General features: G+C 40.8%; 2 protein-coding genes, 2 non-coding genes and 3 pseudogenes across 5 annotated transcripts; 1 reads left to right on the plus strand and 6 right to left on the minus strand.

The window, feature by feature from the left end:
• Window positions 1–434: 434 nt before the first annotated feature.
• Window positions 435–3,398, plus strand: LOC106674837 (serine/threonine-protein kinase pim-1-like). The gene is made up of 9 exons (XM_076873900.1): window positions 435–736; window positions 1,129–1,365; window positions 1,491–1,616; window positions 1,740–1,834; window positions 1,973–2,020; window positions 2,105–2,323; window positions 2,413–2,593; window positions 2,680–2,850; window positions 2,940–3,398. The coding sequence occupies exons 1-9, from the start codon at window positions 676–678 to the stop codon at window positions 3,029–3,031; spliced, it is 1,230 nt and encodes a 409-aa protein (XP_076730015.1). The 5' UTR covers window positions 435–675; the 3' UTR covers window positions 3,032–3,398.
• A 794-nt stretch (window positions 3,399–4,192) lies between these two features.
• LOC112434103 (uncharacterized) lies at window positions 4,193–8,974 on the minus strand. Of its 2 annotated transcripts, XM_076873903.1 has the most exons (6): window positions 8,904–8,974; window positions 8,628–8,735; window positions 8,227–8,393; window positions 7,906–8,104; window positions 7,716–7,806; window positions 4,193–5,259 (listed from the first exon to the last, which is right to left on the minus strand). In XM_076873903.1, the coding sequence occupies exons 1-6, from the start codon at window positions 8,922–8,924 to the stop codon at window positions 5,057–5,059; spliced, it is 789 nt and encodes a 262-aa protein (XP_076730018.1). In that variant the 5' UTR covers window positions 8,925–8,974; the 3' UTR covers window positions 4,193–5,056. The 2 variants fall into 2 exon arrangements, with proteins under 2 accessions (XP_076730018.1, XP_076730017.1); XM_076873902.1 differs by lacking the exon at window positions 8,904–8,974 and having other exon boundaries at window positions 8,628–8,812.
• A 3,070-nt stretch (window positions 8,975–12,044) lies between these two features.
• On the minus strand, window positions 12,045–12,272 carry LOC112434107 (U2 spliceosomal RNA; annotated as a pseudogene).
• Window positions 12,273–17,011: 4,739 nt separating this feature from the next.
• Window positions 17,012–17,202, minus strand: LOC112433136 (U2 spliceosomal RNA). Its single transcript, XR_003023389.1, has one exon. It is a non-coding gene; the product is annotated as a U2 spliceosomal RNA (small nuclear RNA).
• Window positions 17,203–17,220: 18 nt separating this feature from the next.
• LOC143412841 (U2 spliceosomal RNA) lies at window positions 17,221–17,326 on the minus strand (annotated as a pseudogene).
• A 175-nt stretch (window positions 17,327–17,501) lies between these two features.
• Window positions 17,502–17,584, minus strand: trnal-uaa (transfer RNA leucine (anticodon UAA)). The gene has a single exon. It is a non-coding gene; the product is annotated as a tRNA-Leu (tRNA).
• Window positions 17,585–18,433: 849 nt separating this feature from the next.
• Window positions 18,434–18,608, minus strand: LOC143412831 (U2 spliceosomal RNA; annotated as a pseudogene).
• Between the last annotated feature and the right edge of the window lie 5,776 nt (window positions 18,609–24,384).

Genomic DNA, 24,384 nt, shown 5'->3' on the forward strand with positions numbered 1-24,384 from the left:
TTTTACAAAGACACAGAGTTGACACAGAGACATGACTGACTGGGGAGAAATTGGGGAACATGGAAACAAGAGTGACTAGACATGACACGTGGGACACAGGGGCAAGGCAAAGTAACAGAAACCTAAAGCCTAAGAATATAACACAAGAAGAAAACAATAAAGAGAACCAAAAACATACATAAGAATAATCAATGAATATAAATGAACAAACACAAAACACTGGGTCACAGACTCACTACCATGACAGTTAAATGTACATAATAAATACTTTAAATCAGATGACAATGTAGCTGACACTGTGTTTATTATAATGTGTGTGGTCAACCACAAATCTTCATACTGTCATCCATAGATGAGGTCTTTATACAAATGATGAAAGATAATGAAAGAAACTGTTTAATTGATATGAAATGATTGAATTATAAGAAATATTATGGCTTTGTCTGCCAGTGTTTTTCTGTAAACTACTTTGAACTACTGGCAGTCAGTGAAGTCACTGAAAGGCAAGATTCTATGTTGTGTTGCCGTAGTTTCCAGAGTTTACTTATAAAGCTCACTTACAGAATTCAGTTAGAAAAGTCAAGCATTTGAAGGGTGCACATTTGAAGGAATATTAACTCAATCTTAGCTCATTACGGTTTACATTTTCGATTTTAAAGGGTCTCCGAAATTACAATGAAAAAGGAAACAAGAAAAATTGCCACTCCAGCCGATAAGAAAGATTCGGGAGATCAAGGTAAGTAAAATAATAAAATCAAATCCTGGTAAAATCCAAATCCTAGAAATGTTGACACTGTGTGAATCATTTTTGGAGCAATTGAATCATATGTTTAATTGAAAATAGCTTTAATACAAGATGTCTAATCAAAGAAAGGTTACCGGTCTTTTGGTAAAATAATGTAATAAGTTTATTCTTGGACTCAACAGTAAAAACAGACCAACAAGTGCCATCAAGATCTAAGACTTAGTAAACCTAGTATCAACTCGCACTGATCAGTTATTTTTTTCATCCCAAGATTAAACTTGTGATCATTTAAGCAAAAGCAATTTCAAATTCTTTGCCATCAAACTGCTTCCAGTCTTGATGTCGGGGACTCTTTTTCACCACTGTGTTGTTGTCGTTTATAGATTGTAAGAGCAGGACTGCTAAAAGAAAGGCCAGTCCTGAAAAGAAGACCCCAATGAAAAGGAGGAGGGTCGCTGAGCAGGCTGGTCCTTCCACCAGCTCAGATGTGGTCAAAGGAGTGAAGCGCAAGGTTGTGCAAGATGAAGAGGACACAACAAAGAGAGCAAAGAGGGCTAAACTTCTTGACCATATGAGCGGTGACAAGGAGCAAGCATCCTCCTCGTTGGACTCTGGTAAAGGTAGGCTAATTAGTTGAATAAGGGGGTAGATTAAGTGTGGTTGCTAGGTTTAAGATATTGGTGTTTAGTGTTTGTGTCTATCATCCAGTGAGCTGATATGCTTTTGGTGTTTTCCACATCTCCAGACTTGAACAACAAACAGGTGTGCGCAAAAAATGGCAAAAGAAAGGCCACGGGAGACGACAGAGAGTCACCCAAGAAAAAAAAAAGGAATGTGGACCAGGACAAAAAATCAGTGGCAGACCAAAAACGTAAGTAGCAAGCAGCTTGGGTTTTATATTCAGGGGAAGGGCAAAAGGAACATTTAGGCTACAGAGGAGAGTAATTTGTGTCACAGCTGTAATAAAACAAGATTTGCTGTTTTGTCTGTTCAGGTGAATTCCAAGCCAGATATGTGGAGGAGCACCAGCTCGGAGAAGGAGGCTGCGGAGCAGTGTTTTCTGGCTACCGGATAGAAGATCGTTTTCCAGTAAGTGTTCAGATGATGGTAGTAAGACAGGCAGTAACGCAGATAATGGATAATATCGTAAACTGAGACGTCTGCTGTGTTTCCACCTTTCATTATGTCATACTGAGGAAATGCTCACCAATGCTCTGTGTCTTCTAGGTTGCCATCAAACACATTCCCAAAAATAAAGTCTACTGCAAAGTGGCGGTAAGCGTCCAACACTTGAATTAGTTTTACATTACTGGATTGAATGCGGCGTTCCTCATCATCCACTTTGTTGTAATATTTCAGGATGAAAGCGGGAAGATGCTCTCGGTGGAAGTGGCCATTATGGTTAAACTTGCAGGTGAAGCAGAAGGGTCAGTGGGAATATCAGCACCTGTGTCCTTGCTGGAGTGGTTCGACCTTGGCAAAGAGCTGATCCTGGTGCTGGAGAGACCTGTCCCCGCTGTGGACCTGCAAAAATACAAAGCAGAATATGGAAGAACCTTACCAGAGGACAAGGCCAAGGTAGGTTGACTGGGAGAGCCTTAGACTGTACAGCATTCAATCAAGGCAGAAAAGCATTAACTCATTATTGTGTTTTTCATCTTTTCCAGGTCATTCTGAAGCAACTAGTTGATGCTGTAAAGGAACTTGAGGATAAACACATCTTTCATCGGGACATCAAGGGAGAAAACATTCTGATTGAGACCGGCTCCGATGTGCCTCGAGTTCGCATCATTGACTTTGGACTGAGCTGCTTTGTTAAACAGCGATCTCTGTATCGCGTCTTCTATGGTAACATATTCTGCTCCTGCTTTTCACAGATGTAGCAATTTGTGTCTTTTGTTTTAGAAGAAATTGTAATTGTGTCTGTTTGTTAGGCACTCCTCTTCACACCCCTCCCGAGTGGTACAGGAGGAGCTGCTACAGGTGTGGACCCACCACGGTGTGGCAAATGGGAGTGGTGTTGTATGAAGCGCTTCATGCACGGCACTTTAGTACCGAGAGGTTCCTCGCAAAGAAACTGAGCATCAAAAAGCGTCTGTCCACAGGTAAGAAAACTTCACACTTCCAGATTCACTGATGCCTTGGATCACTAGAACTATCATCTTCATCTTTTTGATCTTTTCTTTCTTTCAAGAATGCCAGAATTTCTTGGAGGCATGTTTAACTATAGCCCCGGAGAAGCGCCCAACACTGGAGGAGCTCCAGCTTCACCCCTGGCTAAGATAGCACACACAAACACACAATTCACACCTTATCATATAAGTGTGATACATTGTGGTAACCTCCTTTCTTTTTTCTGTTGGACAGGAATGGGTCAATCTTAAAAAATAAATAAATAAAAAATTAGCTTTTTCGGACTTCCTGTAACCCCCCCAGCCATCCCAGGAAAGGGGATCTCTCTTTGAATGGGCTTTCCCGAGGTTTCTTCCCATCGATCTGGCCCCCTGGGGAGTTTTTCCTCGTCTTCATAGAGAGCTTGGGCTGGGTCAGGAGCTCCATCAAAACTGTCTTTATTTGATGACATTAAAGTCATCAAATAAAGATGTGTTTTACTTAAAGTAAAATTGGATCAAAATAAAACTTGTTTAATTCATCTTTGCTGAGGATTCTCCTTCATTACTATTTTGTTTTGTTTTGTTTTTTTTACCCATGGTGCATTTTGACAAATAAGAAAACTGAATCAGGTTAAAGTGTGCACAAAGACAGTCACACTGCAAATGATCTGAAGACTTGCATCTGTTGCTCTAACCCCCAACTAGTTTAGACAGATTTCCAGGTTCTACCAGAGGTTTTTTCCTTCAAGAAGGGAGTTTTTCCTTCCCACTGTTGCTGAGTGTTTGCTCATAGTGGGTTGTAAAAGCATAAAAGTTAATAAGAGGCATTCATAGCAGAGTTATCACAGAGGGAACTATATAGCTTAAATGTACAATTTCTACAGGACGAATTATAACTTCATTATGTATAAAAGCTTCTGTGGATAATTACTCCTATTTGTAACTTTACACAAGAGAAAGTTTGGTGTCACACTATTTATAACAGGTTGGGTTTTGTCCTCTGAGTTGAGCCTTTGGTTGCAGTTTATTGAAGAATTTCCTCTAAAGTAGCTGTTGATAAAGATTTAAAGTCCTGTTTATATACAGAAATATGCTTTAGTTCATGTTTTTTACATGTCTGCCTCAGTGGATCAGTAGAAGATCTGGCACAGGAAACTAGATGATGAAAAACGGGTACGAATACACATATATATCTATATCTATATAGATACAGATATATAAACACACACACACACACACACAGGTTGCAACGTAGTATTTTCATTTTTTCTTAGCATTTCTTTAACGCCTTGGTGCAAAAGAATACCTTCATCTGTGTGTTGGAAAAAAGAACTACAAATTTGGAAAGGAATTTATTCATGTTCTTACTCATAGATGGAGTACATGGTTTAAAAAACACTGAGGAAACAGATATGAGGCGGCTGTATTAACATAAAAACATTAATACAGTTAAAAATGAATAAAAAGTTGCACGCTTAAACTTATTTCTCTACAGTTTGTACAATTAATCCATGTAACAATAGGTTCTCCCTTAATATAGTAGTTATTAAAATATCTTTACATAAAAATACATTTTTAAGTACTCTCCAGTGGAAGTCTGTTGTGGCTTATGTTTCTAAATGACACAACCATAAAGCAGCCCACAGAATATACAAATATGTCTTTGATAAGTGAATGTTGGCTCCCACAATGGCCTGTTAAGTTATTGCAAAAATAATTTACTGCATAATATGTCAGATTAGAACATGTTATGAGCACAAAACTGAAGGGGAAACAATAAAAACAAAAATGAAAAAACAAATACTAAATTAAGTTAAAGGATATTTCTTACTATACTATATAATTGTATAATGTTGCGTTTGATTGCAAAAGAAAACCCACCAAGAAAAAAAGAAAGAAAGAAAAAGAGAGAATAGTTTAATATATTCAAAACACATTCTTTTCTTTTATTTAAGCTGTAGCGAGATTCAGATGGACAAAAGAGAAAGAAAATTATTACAGATTTGTTTTATTAATCATGAATAAACTTTATTATACACAACTCTAAATTTCAGTTGGTCTTAGTCAGATGTGTTTTTAATTAAATCCTGCAACACTGTGCTCGCTGCCATCACTTTATATCTTAGTGTGCAATTCAAATACTTATTACAATATTTTCCCCCTTAACTCTCAACTCGCGTTTTTAAAATGTCTGTGATCATATTTGTCCGTTGACTTCTGTCTGGGCCTCGAACGATTCATCAGACAGGTTGGCAGCCTCCAACTGATGCTCCAGACTTTCATCATCGCCTCTATTCTGATCAACTCTTATCTTAAACTTAGTGATGAACTCATTACTGGCCAGCGCGTCCTCCTTTTTAGGGCATGTGGGCTTTGATAACAGCAGGCTTTCCAGTCGCTCTGCAAAGAAAATTCACAAAACATTTCTTATTTGGTAAGCTTGTTAACAAATTTTAGTTCAGTTTTGCTGAAAGTTATAGCATGCATCAAGTAAGAAGCAATTGGTTTTTAAAAAGCATATACATTCCCCAAAACATTTTTATTATGTGCATTTTGGAGAATAAAAGATTGTACACAATTTCCCTTTTTAAAGTAAAAAGATTATTAAGTCTAATTCTTACTTATTCAGTAGATTAAAGTATTGAAACATCATTATTCATAAAATATGCACATTACAAAATTAAAGTTATTCAAAAACTACTCAAGTACTTACTCCAATACTCACATTATTCAAGTAAATTTAATTTTTGCCAATGTAATGTCACATAAAATCTTAATCTGAATAAGGGATTTGAACCCCACTGTCACGGCCAGGGGATCAGCAGGCCGCTGACTAGTAGTGTTCTCTCTCTCTCTCTCGCCAGGGCGGAACTCATGGTGGGTTCACGCCCTCGGCCCACGCCCCTCTGAGGAGGAAACACCTGGGCCTCATCAGTGCAGCCAGCATTTAAGCCAGGGAGTGGCTTCTACTCATCACTGGATCGTTGTGTGTGACTCGCGTCAGTGCAGCCCGGCTCTGAGCAAGTTCTCTTTTGCTTCCCTGTGCAAAACCTCTAACGTGTGTTTCCTTCTGTACATAGATCCCCTGGACCCGACTCTGCATCCCCCGAGCAGTGTTTGGAGAGAGAGTCAGAAGAGGAGCAAGTGTCTTTTCCCTACCTGGATTTCCCCAGAGCCTTTTCCCTGTCACCGCTTTGTATATAGCACTATCCCCTGCACTGTTTGTATATACACCTGGTGGAACTGTAATAAATACAGACTGTGCCTCTGAGTCCTGCGTGTGAGTCCTCAAGCGAACCGTGACACCCACACAGATGAGAGCTTAGCAGTGAAGCTCTCTCTTAAAATTTGAGTTATAAAGTCAGAAGTTATCACTGACAGAGATCCATGTTCTTTTAACATAAGAAAGAATATTTGCTGAAATTGACATTAATCCAAGCCCTTAAAACGCCATTTTGGATTAAGCATTTCCTTTTAGAAAAGTCTTCAATGAGCAGGAAGCTCCAGTACTGAAAAAAGAAGCCAACATCAACTGCTAAACGTGCTAAAAGTAAGTAAGTCCCCGTAGACTCCTATGATCAAAACACATACAGTATAAAAGTTATAGGTTACAGATCTGAAAAGTAAAACAAATGTCAAAGTGCAAAAAGACTTATGGTCCCATAGAAGTCTATTCCATTTGCCTGGAATTAGGTGAACACCTTTGTGACAAATTTAATGGCTCAGTCATTTGTTTCATGTCATATTTAATAAAAGACTGACATGGTGGCATGTGGAATTGTCCATTTTGCACATATTTGGTCATTCTAAGCGTCAGAAGGGGAAAGATCATTCTGGGAATGCCTACTGGCGAAGGATGTGTGATTGACAAGTCCAGTGTGTGAAGTTTAACTACAGTCTAAGGAGCTTGGAAAGAAAAGCATCTGGACTTCTTTAAGTTTCTTGAAGATGTTTCACTTCTCATCTGAGAAGCTTCTTCAGTTCAGAATTTCTTCAGAGAACTGAAGAAGCTTCTTGAATGAGAGGTGAAATGCTCTTCAAGAAACTTAAAGAAGTCCAGATGCTTTTCTTTCCAAGCTCCTTAGACTACGATGACCTGAACGACTGAGAACCTTAACAGACAGTTCTTCCCTTCATTCATCATGCCTGATTTCAAAACACCAAGATGGCAGTCGTGAAAACACTCATCTTGAGTCTTCATGGGACTATGGTGAGATCAGTTATGCCTCTTATGATGCTGTCCCAGACTTCAAAGCAGTATAAAACATGTTTGCAGCCTGTAACAACTGTGCATGCGGTTATTTTTCGTTTTAAGATTTCCGTGTTTAAATCATAATAAGATTTATTTTTAATTTTAATTAACTTGAGGTGAGTCAGATTCTTTCATTCAAGTCACTGAATGAATCTCTTGACATGTTTGGGGGTAGGTGCCTTTTGTAGCATTTTAATGCAATTATCTGACAGATTATATGGTCTACACCATAGGTGTCAAACTCTGGCCAAATTTGGCCCGCAACCTAATTACATTTGGCCCGCGAAGCCATACCAAATTACTATTAGAGCTGGCCTACTGGTATTATACAGCTAATATATATTGTTTAGTATTAAGCTTTGCTTGTTCCATATTCAGTTTTTCAGCAAAATGTGTTTGAGTCCATAAGAAAAGATTCATTCTTATATCTGGAGGAATAAATATATTTCAATAAATATTAAAGTTAGCCCGCGACTTTGATCCAGTTTTGAATTTTGGCCCACTGTGTATTTGAGTTTGACACCCCTGGTCTACACTGTTATTAACTATACTAACACTCTGTTCCAGAAGTCTGTGCTGCAAAGAGGCAAAGTGAATACCGCACCTGCAGGAGTAATGGGGGTCATCAGTCGGTTCAGCTGGATGTTCCAGTGCCGTACCTGTTGACTGGCATTCCTCAGCCTCTCCTGAACCTCCTGGAAACAAAAATCATGCAGGCATCTTCATCAGTGTTGTTTTAGAAGAGCACTAAATAAGATGCTGCTCACAAAGCCAGTCAAAACAAACTTGTTCACCTCCAGACGCTGGTGACTTCTTTGGCGAGATGCCTGCAGATCCTGGAGCTCCTGAGAGGCAGAGTTGAGGGCTGAGGGGGTGTCCTCATCGGGACTGCCATCTGACAGCTCCTGTATGGGGCTGAGGTTTTGCATTGTACGTTGCTGCTCCTGGAGGAGCTGGAAATGTTTCCTCTTTTCATCTTCAGCCTGCAGCAACCTGAAGGAGGGGAAAAAGGGAAGAAGCAACTGAAAATGTTAATACTTCTCATGGATATCTCAGATCTCCATCACAAATAAAATAATAAAGGGCCATAATAAGAGTTAGAAATCCATTGTTACCGCTCAAGCTCCAGTCTGGCCCTCTCCTCCTCCAGCCGAGCCTGGATCTCCATATTAAGGGCAACTTCCAGCTGCTGCTGTGTCAGCTCCAGCTCCCTGATCCTCTTCTTCTGTTGTTCAGCCTCCTTTTCCTTCACCTGCATCTCAGCCTGCATGCTGTCTTTTATCTATGCACACACACACACACAGCTACATAAACAGATGCACCAACAGAGCGGTATAAACTGACCTATTCCTGAATTACCTTTTCCTGGACTGTCATAACCATTTTCCAAATCATTAAAGACTAGGTGTGAATTTTATAATGACAGTCAACATTTTGCTGGAGTTCTCAAAGATCAAAGTCAAGGAGAAAAGACTCTGTACATAATTGGTGTCAAGTGGAAAACTTTTTTTTTTACCATCACAGCCTCTTTCAGCTGTCTTTCCAGTTCCAGCTGCACCTCCCTCTGCTTCCTCCGCTCTCTCTCCTCTGCCTCCCTTCGGCGAGTTTCCAGTTCCCGTGCATGCTGTGAAACAGATGAAAGAGACATTGTTTGCTTTGTGTTTTCACCTCTATCCAGCAGGTGACACTAGGCCATCAGCTTCGAGGTTCAACGTATTGTGCTTTCAGCGGTGCTCTTCTTGATAACTTGGTTGAAGTAAGTGGGTATTTGAGTTCATGTTGCTTTCCTTACAGCTGTAAGTAATCTGCTCATTCCGCTTTTGATCTTTGGCACCAACAAGTGATTTTTTCCCAGAGAAGTGCTGCTCACAGGAGATTTCCTCCATTTCAGACCATTTTCTATAAACCGGTTAGATGGTTGTACAGTTTCTGAAATACTCAGACAAGCCTGTCCGACACAAACAACAATGCATGTTCAAAGTCATTTAAATCCCCTTTGACCTTCAGCAGGTCATCTTATTAATGTATACATGCCTAAATGCACTGAGCTGCTGCTATGTGATAGGCTGATTAGGTATTTGACCTAATGAGCAGCTCAACAGGTGTATCTAACAAAAATTTGGCCAGTGAGTGTACAGTGGGGCAAAAAAGTATTTAGTTAGCCACCGATTGTGCAAGTTCCCCCACTTAACATAAGAGTTATGAGTTATAAGATGCAGGTCGATGTGTAAAAATAACTCAGTTGTTTGGTGGTGGCTATGGCAGGGCTTCCACAGAGGCCAGCAGGTGGATGAGGGAAGGGGAAGCAGGAGGAGAGCCCCGAGGCGGCCACCAGTCCGAGTGTCAGGTGAACTGAACTTCAGGTAAGAAGTTATGACCTGCAGTCTATCTGGGTCAGATATAAACCAAGTTTAGGTGGAGTTTATTTTCGTTGTGCTGACTTTTTACAGTCAGTTACAATACCTCATACTGTGTGAGCTAGCATGACAAGTTTATACAGATGTTCGGTTGCTATGATGTTACTGATAGTGAACTTTATTTTATTCATAAGGTTAGTTAGTAGAGTTGCCAACAGCTCCTTAAAAATGGAATGGTCCCTCATTCAGAGAAAATATTACGCGTTTGGTATTGAGCTGAGAAGAGACGCAGTTTGTCCCGGACTTCAGCTAGGATGGAAAAAGACACAAAACTGGAGTTATTCTGTCTTTACGCTGCACAGCTGCCTCTTCTCCTCTCATTATCTCTCCTCTCTCTCCTGTTGCTACTTCAATCATGAAACTGATCAATGATCAGCTGATCGTCTCTCTTGTTTGTTTATCACCCACTTTGAGCCAGAAAGAGGAAACCAGCAGATGTCGCGCTAAACAGCAGCAGCACGTTTAAGCTTGATCAGCTGTTGTTAGAATTTATTTAGTTAGAATGTTTGCTGGAGCCACAGCTGTAAAGCTGTAAAGCTGCTGGTCATGATGTCGGTTTGGATATGTGGTGAGAGGGAAACATGAAGATGAAACCAGGAGATGTCCTTACTGAATCATCAGAGCTGAACAGGTGATGGAGAAACAGGTTTACCTTTTAGGTGACAGGAATGAGTTGAAGTTATGAACTGTTTCTGAGAGATAAATAACACCAGGATCCTTTTTTTATGTAGCTGACAGCTGGTAACTGTGCAGGGGCGGGTCTAGCAAAGTGTTGCCAGGGGGCCAGGTAGGGCATTAACAGGGAAAGGTGGGCACAAAGAAATACTTTTCTTTTTTATTCTCATTTAAAATATCTAGCTTTTATTAAATAATTATCTGAATCTTGTGAAGAAAGTTTTTATCTGACGTAAAATGTATGGAAATCATACATATACCAAAAAGACTGTACATCACTGTCACAACAGCATTTGTTTTCATTCAAAGGCTTTATGGCTTTAATACCTGGTGGGCCAATCTGTAGTGAAAATGCCCAATTTTTTGTCCCAGTCCAGCAGGTTAATACTGGCAGTGTCACCATGCCAGCTGACTGCATTTCATCATCAGCCAGTGTTGTTCTCAATATTACCAAAGTAAGGCAGCATATAAAGTATTTACTTGCTTTCAGGTTTTATTCAAATGTTAGTCTTTTCAGTTGTTTCTCCACTTTTTTCCTGTTTCAAAATCAAACACCAGTTTGTGAGAAGATTATCTTCTTTTTTTTTTTAACAGGCATTGGTTTTGCATTGGAATTGGCTAATTTGCCAATTGTATGTTAAAAATGTTCGTATTTTAATATTCAAAAATGTTTTTGCCCAAAACACATGTGCACTACATGTCAGTAAAAATACTATGCAAATATTGATGTCCTTGAATGCTGAATAAACACTGACTGATTGTATCTCTTGTACTTAATCAACACAGTATCTAAACACTTTGCACCGTAGTGGTTAAAATCTCATTCTAATAAGGTTACGGTTATTAGGTTTACAGGGTTATTGAATTATGGTGAACGGTTGGTAGAATTGTTTTTAACATTATCTGCCAATTACATCTGCCACCCTTCTCCAAATCTGTGCCCCTACCTGGCCCCCCCAACAAAAATTTTCTAGACACGCCACTGCATCCTGGTGCATATATATTGTGCATGCGTGTTCCTTTAGGAAACAGGAAGATTGCTAGGAGAAAGAAACGTATTAATCTTGTTTGTTAGGATCATAGCCATAAATGGAGGACTCTTATAAAGTCCATGGATTTTCATTCACACATATTACATGAGGTATCTACTCTTTACACACTAAGGATCCACACTACCAGGGCTACGGCACACAGCTGTTTTATAAATCATCAAAACCAATACTATCCTAAGATTTATTATATGCAAAAATGATCTGTTCCAAAATGTTTTCATGTAATCCTGAAAACAGAAAAACAATCTTCTGCACTATTAACCATCCACAAATGGAAACAACAGACAATACAGGTGATTTTAGCTAAAAAGCCAAGAAAAAATTGTGTGGTGTTTTTTTTTTCAAACGATGTAATTTACAGCCACAGAGGACAGAAAGCTGCAGTATGTAGAGAAAGAGAAGAGTTAAACCTATAATCAACATGAGTCCTTGTAGATGGCAGCCTCCGGTTTTTAAAGACTTCTATTGGTCTCTAGTGGACAACAGAGGTAACTGCAGGATTCGAGCCAGAATAGTGTAACTGCAGTTCAAAACGACATATTTTTTTGATTTCCCATAGAAAGTGTGTGTCCAGCCACGTGTCAGTCCAAGTGGCAGGATTTAGTAATTCTGGTAATAGTTAAATGTAACTCATTCACAAATATTAAGTCGCAACATTTCAGTCTGACTAACCTTGGAAGATTACACGAAGACAATGTCCACATATGCAGACGCACGCATATATCTAGCGTATAAGAAATTTCTTTGCACAAACTGTTGAGTCAAATGACATTTGTTTTTCACAGCTTCAGGGGGTGCACCGTTCCTAGAAATACTGCAATACCAGGTCGATGCGTGGAGTGGACGGAGCAAGCCCCTATTCCATCTCCCTGCTCCAAAAGTCAATTTAATATATGGTCCCCGGGTAGGGGACGTATCAGATATTAAACTGATAAGAACAGATTTTTTTTTTTTTTTTTTTTTTTTTTTTTCCACAACATTTACATTTCTTCATTTCTTTCCATCCCAAAGAGCATTCTCCCGAGCTAAATCCGATTTCCAACACACGAAGCAAAGAACATTTCGATAAACAATAACAACCAACACATACCTACTATCTCGCTCCCTGTCACTTACCACCTTCTTTTGGGTGGGTTTAAGAAAAAAGCTTTCCACCTATCCTTAATTGTGTCACTTCCCCACTTTTCTAGTTCGTGCCAATATATACCTTCAAATTCTTTCTCTATTGCCTTAACTGTTCCAATTTCTCCCCATTTATACACCCCCGTTATGAAACCCTGTCTTGCTTTCCATAATTTAAGCTTTACAATTGATAACAGCATACAAAGTACTTTATATTGCTCTTTTCCCACTCCCTTAACCCCGAACGAGGTGATTTCATCATATGTCACGTTTTCCAAGCACTTATAACTCCCTTTTACCCCGTCCCACACCTTTTTTGCATATTCACATCCCCATAATACATGTTCAATCGTTTCATCTTCCTTACAATTTTCCCTTGGACAAACTTTTTGTTTCCCCAAATCGTGGGCATACATTGTGACTCTTACTGGTAGTCTTCTATGCAGGTGCAACCAATTAAAATCCTTTAATCCGTTCTTAAAACTCTTATCCTGAGCCCGTTCCCACACTTCTGAGCTCACCATTACTAAGTTGACATTAGATTTCTGTACCAATTTTTTGTATAGTAGCTTGTGATTTACAATTGTATCCACCTCATTACATTCCGTATGTCTCCTCCCCCACTTTACCATTCGCTGGAAATACTCCGGCCTAGTCTCCGCTTTAGGGCCTTTGTTGTCCCACCCTATTAAGAACCGATATGGTATCGACAACCAGAACCATAACAGGATTTGACATTTGTGCATATATGTCTTTTTCAATAGTGTACAAACACTTGCATAGAATATTGCATCCAACTTCAATGGGACGTTTGTCACCCCCTTCCCACCATCTGCTATTTCTTGGTACATTTGCACCCTTTTTACGTATTCATAACCCCCCCATATGAATTTAAATATCCCCCTCATTAATTGAGCTCTATACTTTTGCGGCATCGGAAAAACATAGGCCAAGTGTAGCAACTTTGGCAACACCTCAGCCTTTATGACCAACGCTTTCCCTGAGATTGAGAGTTTTCTTGTTTTCCATAATCCCAAATTTCTATCTACTGCAGTCATCTTCTTTTTCCAGTTGCATAAGGCGTCCCCCTCCTTGTTCCCAAAAGAAATTCCTAATATGTCCATAGCACCTTCACACAACATAAAATCACAAATGTTATCCTTTCTCCCTTCCCACTTCCCAAGATATTTATACATCGTCTTCTCTTTGTTTATTTTCGATCCTGTTGCTTTTTCGTAATCATTTAAGATTTCTATCACTCCCCTTAAACTTTCGTCGTCTGCCAGGTATAATATCGTATCGTCCGCGTATTGAGATATTTTTAAGCTCTCGCCCCGTGGCAGCGTTATCCCCTTTACGACTAGACTCTCCCTTATTGCACAAGCCAGGGGTTCAGCGTAAAGCACGAAGAGCACCACCGATAGTGGACACCCTTGCCTCAATCCTCTTGTTTGTTGTACTTTGTCCGTAAGGTAACCATTAATTTTTATTTTTGAATTTATGCCCTTATATAGGACTTTTACCCATTTTGTAAAAACCCCTCCTAGGCCCAATCCGTCCATTACCTTCCACAAAAAAGCGTGGTCTACTCTATCAAACGCTTTTTGCTGGTCCAAACTAATGCATATTGCCGCTATGTTTCTCTCCTTTACACATGTGAGTACATCCCTATGTAGATGTAAGTTCCATGTGATCTGCCTCCCCTGTACCCCGCAAGTTTGATCCATCTCTACTATGTGCGACATGACTCCTGCTAGCCTGTTTGCCAAAATCTTACTCAAGATTTTATAGTCCACGCACAACATAGTTAATGGTCTATAATTGTCTAGATGGTTTGGATTTCCTTTCTTAAGCAGTATGGACACCACTCCCGTTTTCATACTATCTGACATCTCTTCTCCCTCCACGATTTCCTTAAAAACCCCTATAAGGTGTATCCCCACCATATCCCAGAAAGCCACATAAAATTCTTTTGTTAGGCCGTCTATACCAGGCACCTTATTAGCCTTCATTGCCTTTATCACATTGTGTGCCTCTTCTACTGTCAATTCCCCCCCCAACTTGCCTCTTTCATCTTCCGGTAACCTTCTCTTTAGGGAACTTATAAAAAACTCCCCCTTTCCCTCATCCAAGTTCTCCTTCTTGAACAATTCTCCATAATATTCTTTCACCATTTTTAACATGTTTTCCTTCCCCCTAATCACATTTCCATCCTTCTCCAATTTCCTTATAACCCCCCTCTTATCTCTTATCTTCATCTTTCTGAAAAAATATGAGGAGCATTTCTCATTTTCCTCATACTCTTCCTGCTTTAGTTTATATATTACAGCCCTTGCTTTCCTCTCGAGCAATTCTTCCTGTCTTATTTTTAAATTTTCCAAATACCCTTCCTTTATTTTTTCCTTTCCCTTATTTTGCGTAACATAAATATGTTCTATCTCTTTTTGTATTATGTCAAACTCCTTCTTTCTAAACTTTGCTCTCTCTGAGCAATAATCGACCGTGAACTTTTTTATTTTTTTCTTTATGTCCTCCCACCAAAACACAACATTGCTGTATAAGCTTTTCATCTCTACCCATAAAGGGAAGATTTTTATAAAACCTTCCCTATAGGATTTTTCAGCAAGCACATCGTTGTTAAACTTCCAGTACCCTTTTCCAAAGTCAGGCCCTTCTATCTCAAGCGCCACATCCACAGCTTGGTGGTCTGTAAAAAGAGCCGGTATAGTTTTTCCGTTTATTATTTTACACTTTTTTCCTACAAGAATATAATCTAGCCTACTTTTCGCCCCCCTTGAGTTCTTCCATGTGTACCCCACCTGCTTTCCCTGTAGTTTCCCCATTACATCTATTAATTCATATTTTTTAATAAAGGTCTTAAAGGGGAGGGAGCACTTTTCCTTTTCCAGAGAGCAGTTAAAGTCCCCTCCCACAATAATGTCCTTTTCAGTCAAGAAACAGGTGTCCAATTTTTGGAAGAGGTCCCTACGTAGCCCGTGCTCCACCTGTGCGTACACATTTATTATCCGGCATTGGGTCCCATTTTTTTCAACATCCACCACCATTACCCTTCCTTGTATTACCGTATAGCTCTCCATTATCCGAATACCTTTATTCCCACATAACACCCCGACTCCAGTCCCATGTACCCCCCCGATGCTCCAAGAGGCTTCCCCTCCCCTCCATTCCTCAGTAAACACAACAACATCCCCCTCATCCTTTAGATGGGCTTCTTGTACCAAACAAATATCAAAATTATAACATAGTAAAAATTCGTAGACCATTTTCCTCTTTCGGGCGTTTTTTAGCCCCCTAACATTCAAAGTAATTATTCGTATTTTCCCCATACCATAAACAGAAGGGCAAGTAGAGCACTAAGAGCAGGATTAAACAAAAAAAGAATGAGAAAAAAATGAAAAAAAGAAGAAAAGAACAAAGAAAAAGGGTTGCGATAAGTCACTTGATAAATTTTTGCTCTTCTCCCATAGTCTTTATCTATCCATGTTAACATGTAACAATAAGTTTTTTATAAAGGAGTCCTCTGACTTTTCTTCACTCTCACCTTCCTCTTCCATGTCCCCGTCACTTGTCACGTCACTTAACGGGGTATGCATACACTCAGTCTGTGTTCCTCTCCATACATACCCCTCCACGTTCCCACCTTCCTCCAAAACCTCCTCCCTGACTTCCTGGTCTCTTGTCTTAACCTCTTCCGAGGAGGTGGCCGGGCTCACCTTTCTCCTCCTCTTTGCAGATTTTCTCCGTGGCTTTGCGACCACTTCCCACAATTGGGGATCCTCCCCCTGCTTCTCTTTCTCACCGTCTTGCTCGGGACTCCTCTCCCCCTTCTCCTCTCGCCGCTCCGTCCCCTCCTCCGCGCTCCCCGCTTTATCCTCGTTAGCCTGATTTCCAGCAGCTTGTGGCGGCTCCTGTGGCCTTTCTCCGGCGTCAGAGTCTATTTCCACTTCGCTGCGATCTTCCTCAACGAGTCCAGTCTTCACCACGGCCGAATATGGCCGGGGCTTAGTGCAGTCTCTCGCCATATGTGCGTCTGAGTCACATAGGTGGCATCTTCTGGGCTCCTTACAGTCCTTTGTTATATGACCAAGCTTGCCACAACTCCTACACCTCACCTGGTCACATTTGTCCGCGTTATGTCCAGTACTTCCGCATTTCCTACATGCTTGAGGCTGCCCTGCATAAACTAGGAAGCCTCTATCCGCTCCAATGGAAAATACTGCGGGCGGATGGCAATATCCATCCTCGCTGTCCATATCCGCATTCAATTTGATGCGAAATTGTCTCTTTCCAGTCCATAGGCCGAGGCCGTCCTTTATTTTCCGTACTCCTGGGAGGACAGTAACGTATCTCCCCAGGAAGTACTTGATAGTCTCTTCCGTGACCCAAGGATTATACATATGTATCGTTAAAATTCTATAATCGTTCCGATACAAAGGGGTCACCGTATATTTCCGCAGTTCCTCATCTTCTTCCACGATATTCTTCTTTCTCACTTCTTCCGCATACTCTCCAGTACAAAAGGTCACATCATAGTGTTTGCTTGCAGCACTCTGTTGAAGGCGGAAGATCTCCTCCGGCTGTATCTTTAGGGCTTCAAAAAGGATTCTTCGTCCGAAGGTTATTCTGTCATGAAATTGCGTTTCTTTCTCCATAAGTTCGAATCTCAGCGTATTTCTTGTTCCATACGTCCATGCGTTCCTCTCAGAGAAATTGGCCGACGATGCCGCCATCCTTCATTGCTTCTCGCCCAAACTGATAAGAACAGATACTACACTTGATCTTAGCCAAAAGGCCGAGAAGCGATTTATCATCAACTGATAAGAACAGATACTACACTTGATCTTAGCCAAAAGGCCGAGAAGCGATTTATCATCAACTGATAAGAACAGATACTACACTTGATCTTAGCCAAAAGGCCGAGAAGCGATACCCATATATCGCACGACAGAAACGACTCATTCTGCTCATTTGTCTTTCATCCCAGCTTTTTTGGGGGTGACTGGGTGGGGGGATATTGCTCACAGCAAATTCCTAAAAACTCCTATTGATCATTGTTGCTCCCATAGATACATTTCAGTTTACCAGTCATGAGGCTCCAAATTATACCAGGAGTGGGGTTTGAACCCACGAGAGGATGCGCTCATTGGAGCTTAAGTCCAACGCCTTAACCACTCGGCCATCCTGGTGCATATATATTGTGCATGCGTGTTCCTTTAGGAAACAGGAAGATTGCTAGGAGAAAGAAACGTATTAATCTTGTTTGTTAGGATCATAGCCATAAATGGAGGACTCTTATAAAGTCCATGGATTTTCATTCACACATATTACATGAGGTATCTACTCTTTACACACTAAGGATCCACACTACCAGGGCTACGGCACACAGCTGTTTTATAAATCATCAAAACCAATACTATCCTAAGATTTATTATATACAAAAATGATCTGTTCCAAAATGTTTTCATGTAATCCTGAAAACAGAAAAACAATCTTCTGCACTATTAACCATCCACAAATGGAAACAACAGACAATACAGGTGATTTTAGCTAAAAAGCCAAGAAAAAATTGTGTGTGTGTTTTTTTTTTTCAAACGATGTAATTTACAGCCACAGAGGACAGAAAGCTGCAGTATGTAGAGAAAGAGAAGAGTTAAACCTATAATCAACATGAGTCCTTGTAGATGGCAGCCTCCGGTTTTTAAAGACTTCTATTGGTCTCTAGTGGACAACAGAGGTAACTGCAGGATTCGAGCCAGAATAGTGTAACTGCAGTTCAAAACGACATATTTTTTTGATTTCCCATAGAAAGTGTGTGTCCAGCCACGTGTCAGTCCAAGTGGCAGGATTTAGTAATTCTGGTAATAGTTAAATGTAAGTCATTCACAAATATTAAGTCGCAAGATTTCAGTCTGACTAACCTTGGAAGATTACACGAAGACAATGTCCACATATGCAGACGCACGCATATATCTAGCGTATAAGAAATTTCTTTGCACAAACTGTTGAGTCAAATGACATTTGTTTTTCACAGCTTCAGGGGGTGCACCGTTCCTAGAAATACTGCAATACCAGGTCGATGCGTGGAGTGGACGGAGCAAGCCCCTATTCCATCTCCCTGCTCCAAAAATCAATTTAATATATGGTCCCCGGGTAGGGGACGTATCAGATATTAAACTGATAAGAACAGATTTTTTCTTTTGGAAAAATTTTTTTATTGATACTCAGACATATAACAACATCATCATCATCTCATTTATTTTCATAAGCCCACCCCATTTAAAAGGATTACTTCTTTATTATCTCCCATCCCCTTTTAAAATACAACAGGAAAACAAATATTTAAATGTTTTTTCCTTTTTTTTTTTTTTTTTTTCATAGAGAATTTAAATTATTTAAAAAAAACCATCCCATCCCTTCACAAGCTTCCGGTGCTCAGAGGGGACTCTCCCCAACTTGCTCCTTCCACACCGACCTCTCCCGGAGAGCCAGGCTGTTGCTGCTTAGACCTTTCTATGTGCGAACCCGGCTCCTCCATCCGAATGGGCACAGAGGCGATTCTTCTTTGCGGCTGCTCTCTCAACTTAGTATTTCTGGCACAGATCTCTTTTACTGTTGCTGTTGCCATTCGGAGAGCAGCCACGGGGGGGATCTGCGTGTGCTTGCTCACCAACAAGTTTCTGGAGGTCCAAATGGCGTCTTTTATAGCAGCAAGGGCGAGCCACTGCTTTTCAAAGCCTTTTCTTTGCGTTTTCACTCCTTGGCTCACCCCATAGAGGATTAGGTTTGCTGTCAGGACCTCCCTTGCTGGTAAGTACGGGAAATTTAAGGAGCCGGCCATGTCCCACAGGTCTATAGCAGCACTGCACTCCCAGAGTAGGTGCCTCACCGTCTCAGGCGCGCCACAACCCGGTCGGGGACACATTTCTGTTGTCGACATTCCTCTGGAGTGCATGACAGCCCTGACTGGGAGAATCTCATGAGCCACCATCCAGGACACATCCTGGAGCCTGTTAGAAAGGACGGGATGGTTTGTCAGACGCCACACTTCTATGGCCTCTCCAATAGGGAGGCCTCTGACTGGGACCACCTCTCCCCTCTCCTGCACAACTGAAATGAGAGAATGATGTTTTGTTAAAATGTCCAAACTCTGATCTTCCAATTTAAAGGAGGTTAAAAAGGATTTCAGCTCTACATAGGCTTCAGGAACATCAAAGGAGACGGGGACTCTAAGATCTACTGGCAGGATTTTCTTTTGTCTTAGGTAGCTACCTAACCAAAATCTAACCCATGCCTGTGTCAGAGGATTACTATTAGGACTCGTAGCCTGTCTCATATGGCTACTTGTATAGAGGCTTCCCATGAATAAATACAGATCTGGGACTCCTTTGCCACCATCTTCCTTTAATTTCTTCATTATCCCTCTTTTAAGTCTCTCCCATTTGGAGTCCCATAGAAAGTAAAAGATGGCTCGTTCTAGTTTTAACAATACGTCCTTTGGTGGCAAAAAGACTGCGCTGACTAAAAGAAGCAAGGGTAAAATCACTGCCTTAATTACTAAAACCTTCCCTCCAAGAGTCAGCTTTCTCAGTCTCCATAGGCCTAATCGTTGATTCACTTTTCCTATCATTCCCGGCCAATTTGCCTTTCCTCCACCATCCTTATCAAATCTAACCCCTAAAATTTTTTGGTCGGTTTGTGTCACATTTATTCCAAGTCCAGTCAATTCTATAGTCTCCCATGGCCCGTAGAATTGTACCTGAGTCTTGCCCCTGTTGAGTCTAGAGGCCGAAGCCCTTCCGAACCAGTCCGTAACTTCAAAAGTCCTTCTCATCGAGGATATGTCTGTACACAGGATGCTAATATCATCCATGTACAGTACACACTTTGCCACCTGCCCCCCACTCCCAGGTATGTTCATCCCGTTTATACTCTTATCTTTCCTCAAAATTTGTGCCAGGGGTTCAATACAAATAACATATAAAAGAGCGGACAGGGGACATCCCTGTCGTAAACCACAGTTCACCTGAACTGCATTCGTCAGGGTCCCATTCATGACAAATCTGCTCTTTATATCTGTGTACAACAACTTTACCCAGGATATAAGCCTTTCTGGGAAACCCATCTTCTGCAAAACTTTAAAAAGGTACCGGTGAGATATTCTATCGAAGGCTTTTTCAAAGTCTAAATTCAAAACAATCAGTCGCTTGTTTCTCTTTCGAGCAAAACAAATCGTGTCTCTAATCAACACCAGACTATCCGTGATCTTCCTGCCCTTTACAGTACATGCTTGGTCTTGGTGGATTATCTGGTCCAAAACCGGTCTTGTCCTTTCTGCTAGAAGCTTGCTGAATAATTTACAGTCACAGTTTAAAAGCGTAATCGGTCTCCAATTTTCCAAGAGAGTTTTATCCTTCCCTTTATGAACGAGTGTGACTAAACCCATTCTAAAACTTTCAGGCAGCTTATCTAATTCACTAAAATCTGTAAAAATTGAAAGTAAATCAGTAGCTAAAATATCCCAAAATGTCAGATAAAACTCAATCGGCAGGCCATCTAAACCAGGGGATTTTCCAGTTTTAAAACTCTTAAGACACTGACCTAACTCGGCTGTAGTAAAAGGTTGACTTAACATATCACTAGACTCAACAATCTTATCAATATATTCCAGGGTTTGCTCAATGACTCTTTCCTCCACATTTTTCTCCCCATACAGGTTTTCATAATATTCTTCAATCACTTTTATTATACCTTCAGTACTCACTACTTTTTCTCCAGCTCTGTTTCTTAGCTGAGAGACAGAGCCAGGTTTGTTCATAATTTTTTTGAAAAAGTATCTCGTACATTTTTCTCCCTCCTCTCTCGCTCTCTCTCTACTCCTTAGTATGACTCCCATACTTTTATCATTTGCTATTTTCTGCATTTCTTTTTTAACCTCTCTAATTTCTTCGTAGAAGTGTAAACCCCACCTATTTAAGAGATGGTACCTCTGTAACCTTTTCTGTAGTCCTCTCATACACCTGTCTTTTGCGGCCTTCTTTCTCTTTCCTGCTTGTTTAAAAAAGGACCGAGTCCTACACTTCACCATTTCCCACCATGAGACACGTGTTGCATAGAAATCCTGGAGAGTCTGCCATTCAGTATACCTCTCCTTATACTGTCTGAGCAGATCCTGATCCTCCAGTAGGGAGCAGTTTAACCTCCACACTCCCCTCCCCATTGTTATATCTAGTTCAAGGGAAATTTTAACAGTTAACATCAGATGGTCAGAAAAAAAGACGGGCATCAAAGTGGCCTCTACTGGTGAAAAGTCTCTAACAAAGATATAATCAATTCTAGAGGCCCTGTCACCATTTCCACTATACCAAGTAAAACCCTCCTCCATTGGATGAACCGTTGGAAAACAATCTATCAATTTAAAGTCTCTGACTAAACCTTGTAGTAAAAGTGACGTCTTATCAATCTTCACATCTTGTGTGGCTCTTTTTCTATCTTTCCTGTTTAAAATACAGTTAAAATCCCCTCCAAACACTAAAGGCGCTTTTCCCAACAAGTGGGGTTGCAAAGCCTCTAAAAGATCATATCTTTCGTGTTTGTCATTTGGGCCATAAATGTTCAAGAGCTTAAATTCCTTTTCCATATAAATAAGGTTAACAACAAGTGCTCTTCCATCACTTACTACAGTACTTCCCTTCACCGACACCAGAGGGTTTTTCACCAATATGGCTACTCCATCATTTTTATTTTCATTTGATCCACTCCAGATGGACATTTGTGGCCACATATCCTGCCACTGACCATATGCTTTTAGGAAAGGTATAGCACATTCCTGTATTAAAATAACATCTGATGTTACACTATTCAAGAAGGATAGAACACTTTGGGCTCTTACTTTAGACCTAACACTCCTGACATTTATGGATGAGAAGGTCAGAGCCATGAAGATTAATACAGAACACAAGCTAGTCATTATGAAACTAAGGAAAGATTGTTCTCTTCAAAGGCTCAACCCAAACTTTGGGGGGGCATACCATCAATTTATTTCTTGTGAGTGTAACTCTTCCTTCACCTCTCCGGGTTCCGAAGGGGGGACCGCCACTCTATTCCCTTTTCGTACTCTAGGTGACGGCCTTTGTCGCAGAGCTGCATTTACCATCCGCTCCTTTGGCGTTGACTGCAGAACTATGTTAAGGAAGGAAACCTCATTTGGTGAGTCAGAGGGGAAGACCCTGGAGTCCTCCCCTGAGGAACTCCCTGAAGGTGTTTCATGCCTCCCTCTCTTTCCTGAAACAATTGTCCCAGAAGACAGTTCTGCTGCAGTCCTCTTTGCCACCTGTGAATCAGGAAGGCCAGGGGGGACAGGGGGGGCAGGGGGGGGCTGCCCTTGAGCATTTTCACTTTCACCACTTACTCCTTTCTGAACTCCACTCTCCTCCTGCCCTCTCTCCCCCTCCTCTGAGGGTTCTGGTTGGGCAGGTCTTCCATGCTCCTCCCCTTTTCCCTCCTCCTCCTGTTCCTCCCCTCCGTCTTCAGGTGCTGGGAACTGATTTAAAATATCTGTCCCAGCTGCATCAATCAAGACATCCTCGTTTACCATTGCAATCAGGTTTCCCTCATTAATCTGGTTTCCTTTTTTAAGTTTATTTGCAAAGGACCGCGGACAGTCCCTAAAGAGGTGACCTTCCCCTCCACACAAGTTACACTTACGGTCATTTTTACAATCAGCATACGTATGCCCTTTCTCTTTACATTTCCCACAGATGATTTCCTCGCATGCCTCTATCAAATGCCCATGCTCCCCACACCTCCGGCAGAGCTTTGGTTGGCCCTGGTAATGGATATAGCCTCTATTATCTCCCAAAACTATCATGGACGGGAGATGTTTTAAACCCCGGAACCCTTGGGGATCTTCCCATTGCTGTATTGGTACTTTCCATACACAATTCCATATTCCATCCACATCTCTCACCTTCCTCGGCTGACCCTTCACCGTACAATATCTCCCCAACCACACACAAATGTCTTGGGCATTCACCGTTTCATTAAACATTTTAACTATTACTGTTTTCATAGTATTGTCTGTCAGTTTCTCCACATTGAAAATTTCAAATTGTGGTCTCAAATTTTCGAATCTTCTCCAAAACTCTTCCAACAATTCGCTTGAGCTGAAACTTACATCAAAACCCCTGTTAAAAGGGAGGGTCAAAATGCAATTCAAGTCATTTGGTGAAAATCCCAACACCTGTTGAATCAATTTCCTGGAGAAATCCAGCCTGGACATCTTTGGCACTTCTCCAACATTTTCAATTAAACTGAAGCGCACACAGAGATGCCTCCGCATACTGGCATACCCAGCCATTGCGGAGGCACCAAAGGTTTAGAAAAAACACCTGCTACAAACACACAACAGAAGATTAAAAAGGAAACGTTTTCAATACAAACAAATAATTTCTATAAAAAACCACGTACCTTTGCGCTGCAATAAATAACCAAGGTTTCACCGCCCAGACACCCAAAGGAGAGGGTCGCAGTCCTAGCCTAAGACCAAGAATCAACCACTCGGTCATCCTGGTGCATATATATTGTGCATGCGTGTTCCTTTAGGAAACAGGAAGATTGGTAGGAGAAAGAAAGGTATTAATCTTGTTTGTTAGGATCATAGCCATAAATGGAGGACTCTTATAAAGTCCATGGATTTTCATTCACACATATTACATGAGGTATCTACTCTTTACACACTAAGGATCCACACTACCAGGGCTACGGCACACAGCTGTTTTATAAATCATCAAAACCAATACTATCCTAAGATTTATTATATGCAAAAATGATCTGTTCCAAAATGTTTTCATGTAATCCTGAAAACAGAAAAACAATCTTCTGCACTATTAACCATCCACAAATGGAAACAACAGACAATACAGGTGATTTTAGCTAAAAAGCCAAGAAAAAATTGTGTGGTGTTTTTTTTTTTCAAACGATGTAATTT

The sequence above is a fragment of the Maylandia zebra genome, linkage group LG15 (genome assembly GCF_041146795.1).
Source record: "Maylandia zebra isolate NMK-2024a linkage group LG15, Mzebra_GT3a, whole genome shotgun sequence".
NCBI classification, from domain to species: Eukaryota; Metazoa; Chordata; class Actinopteri; order Cichliformes; family Cichlidae; genus Maylandia; species Maylandia zebra.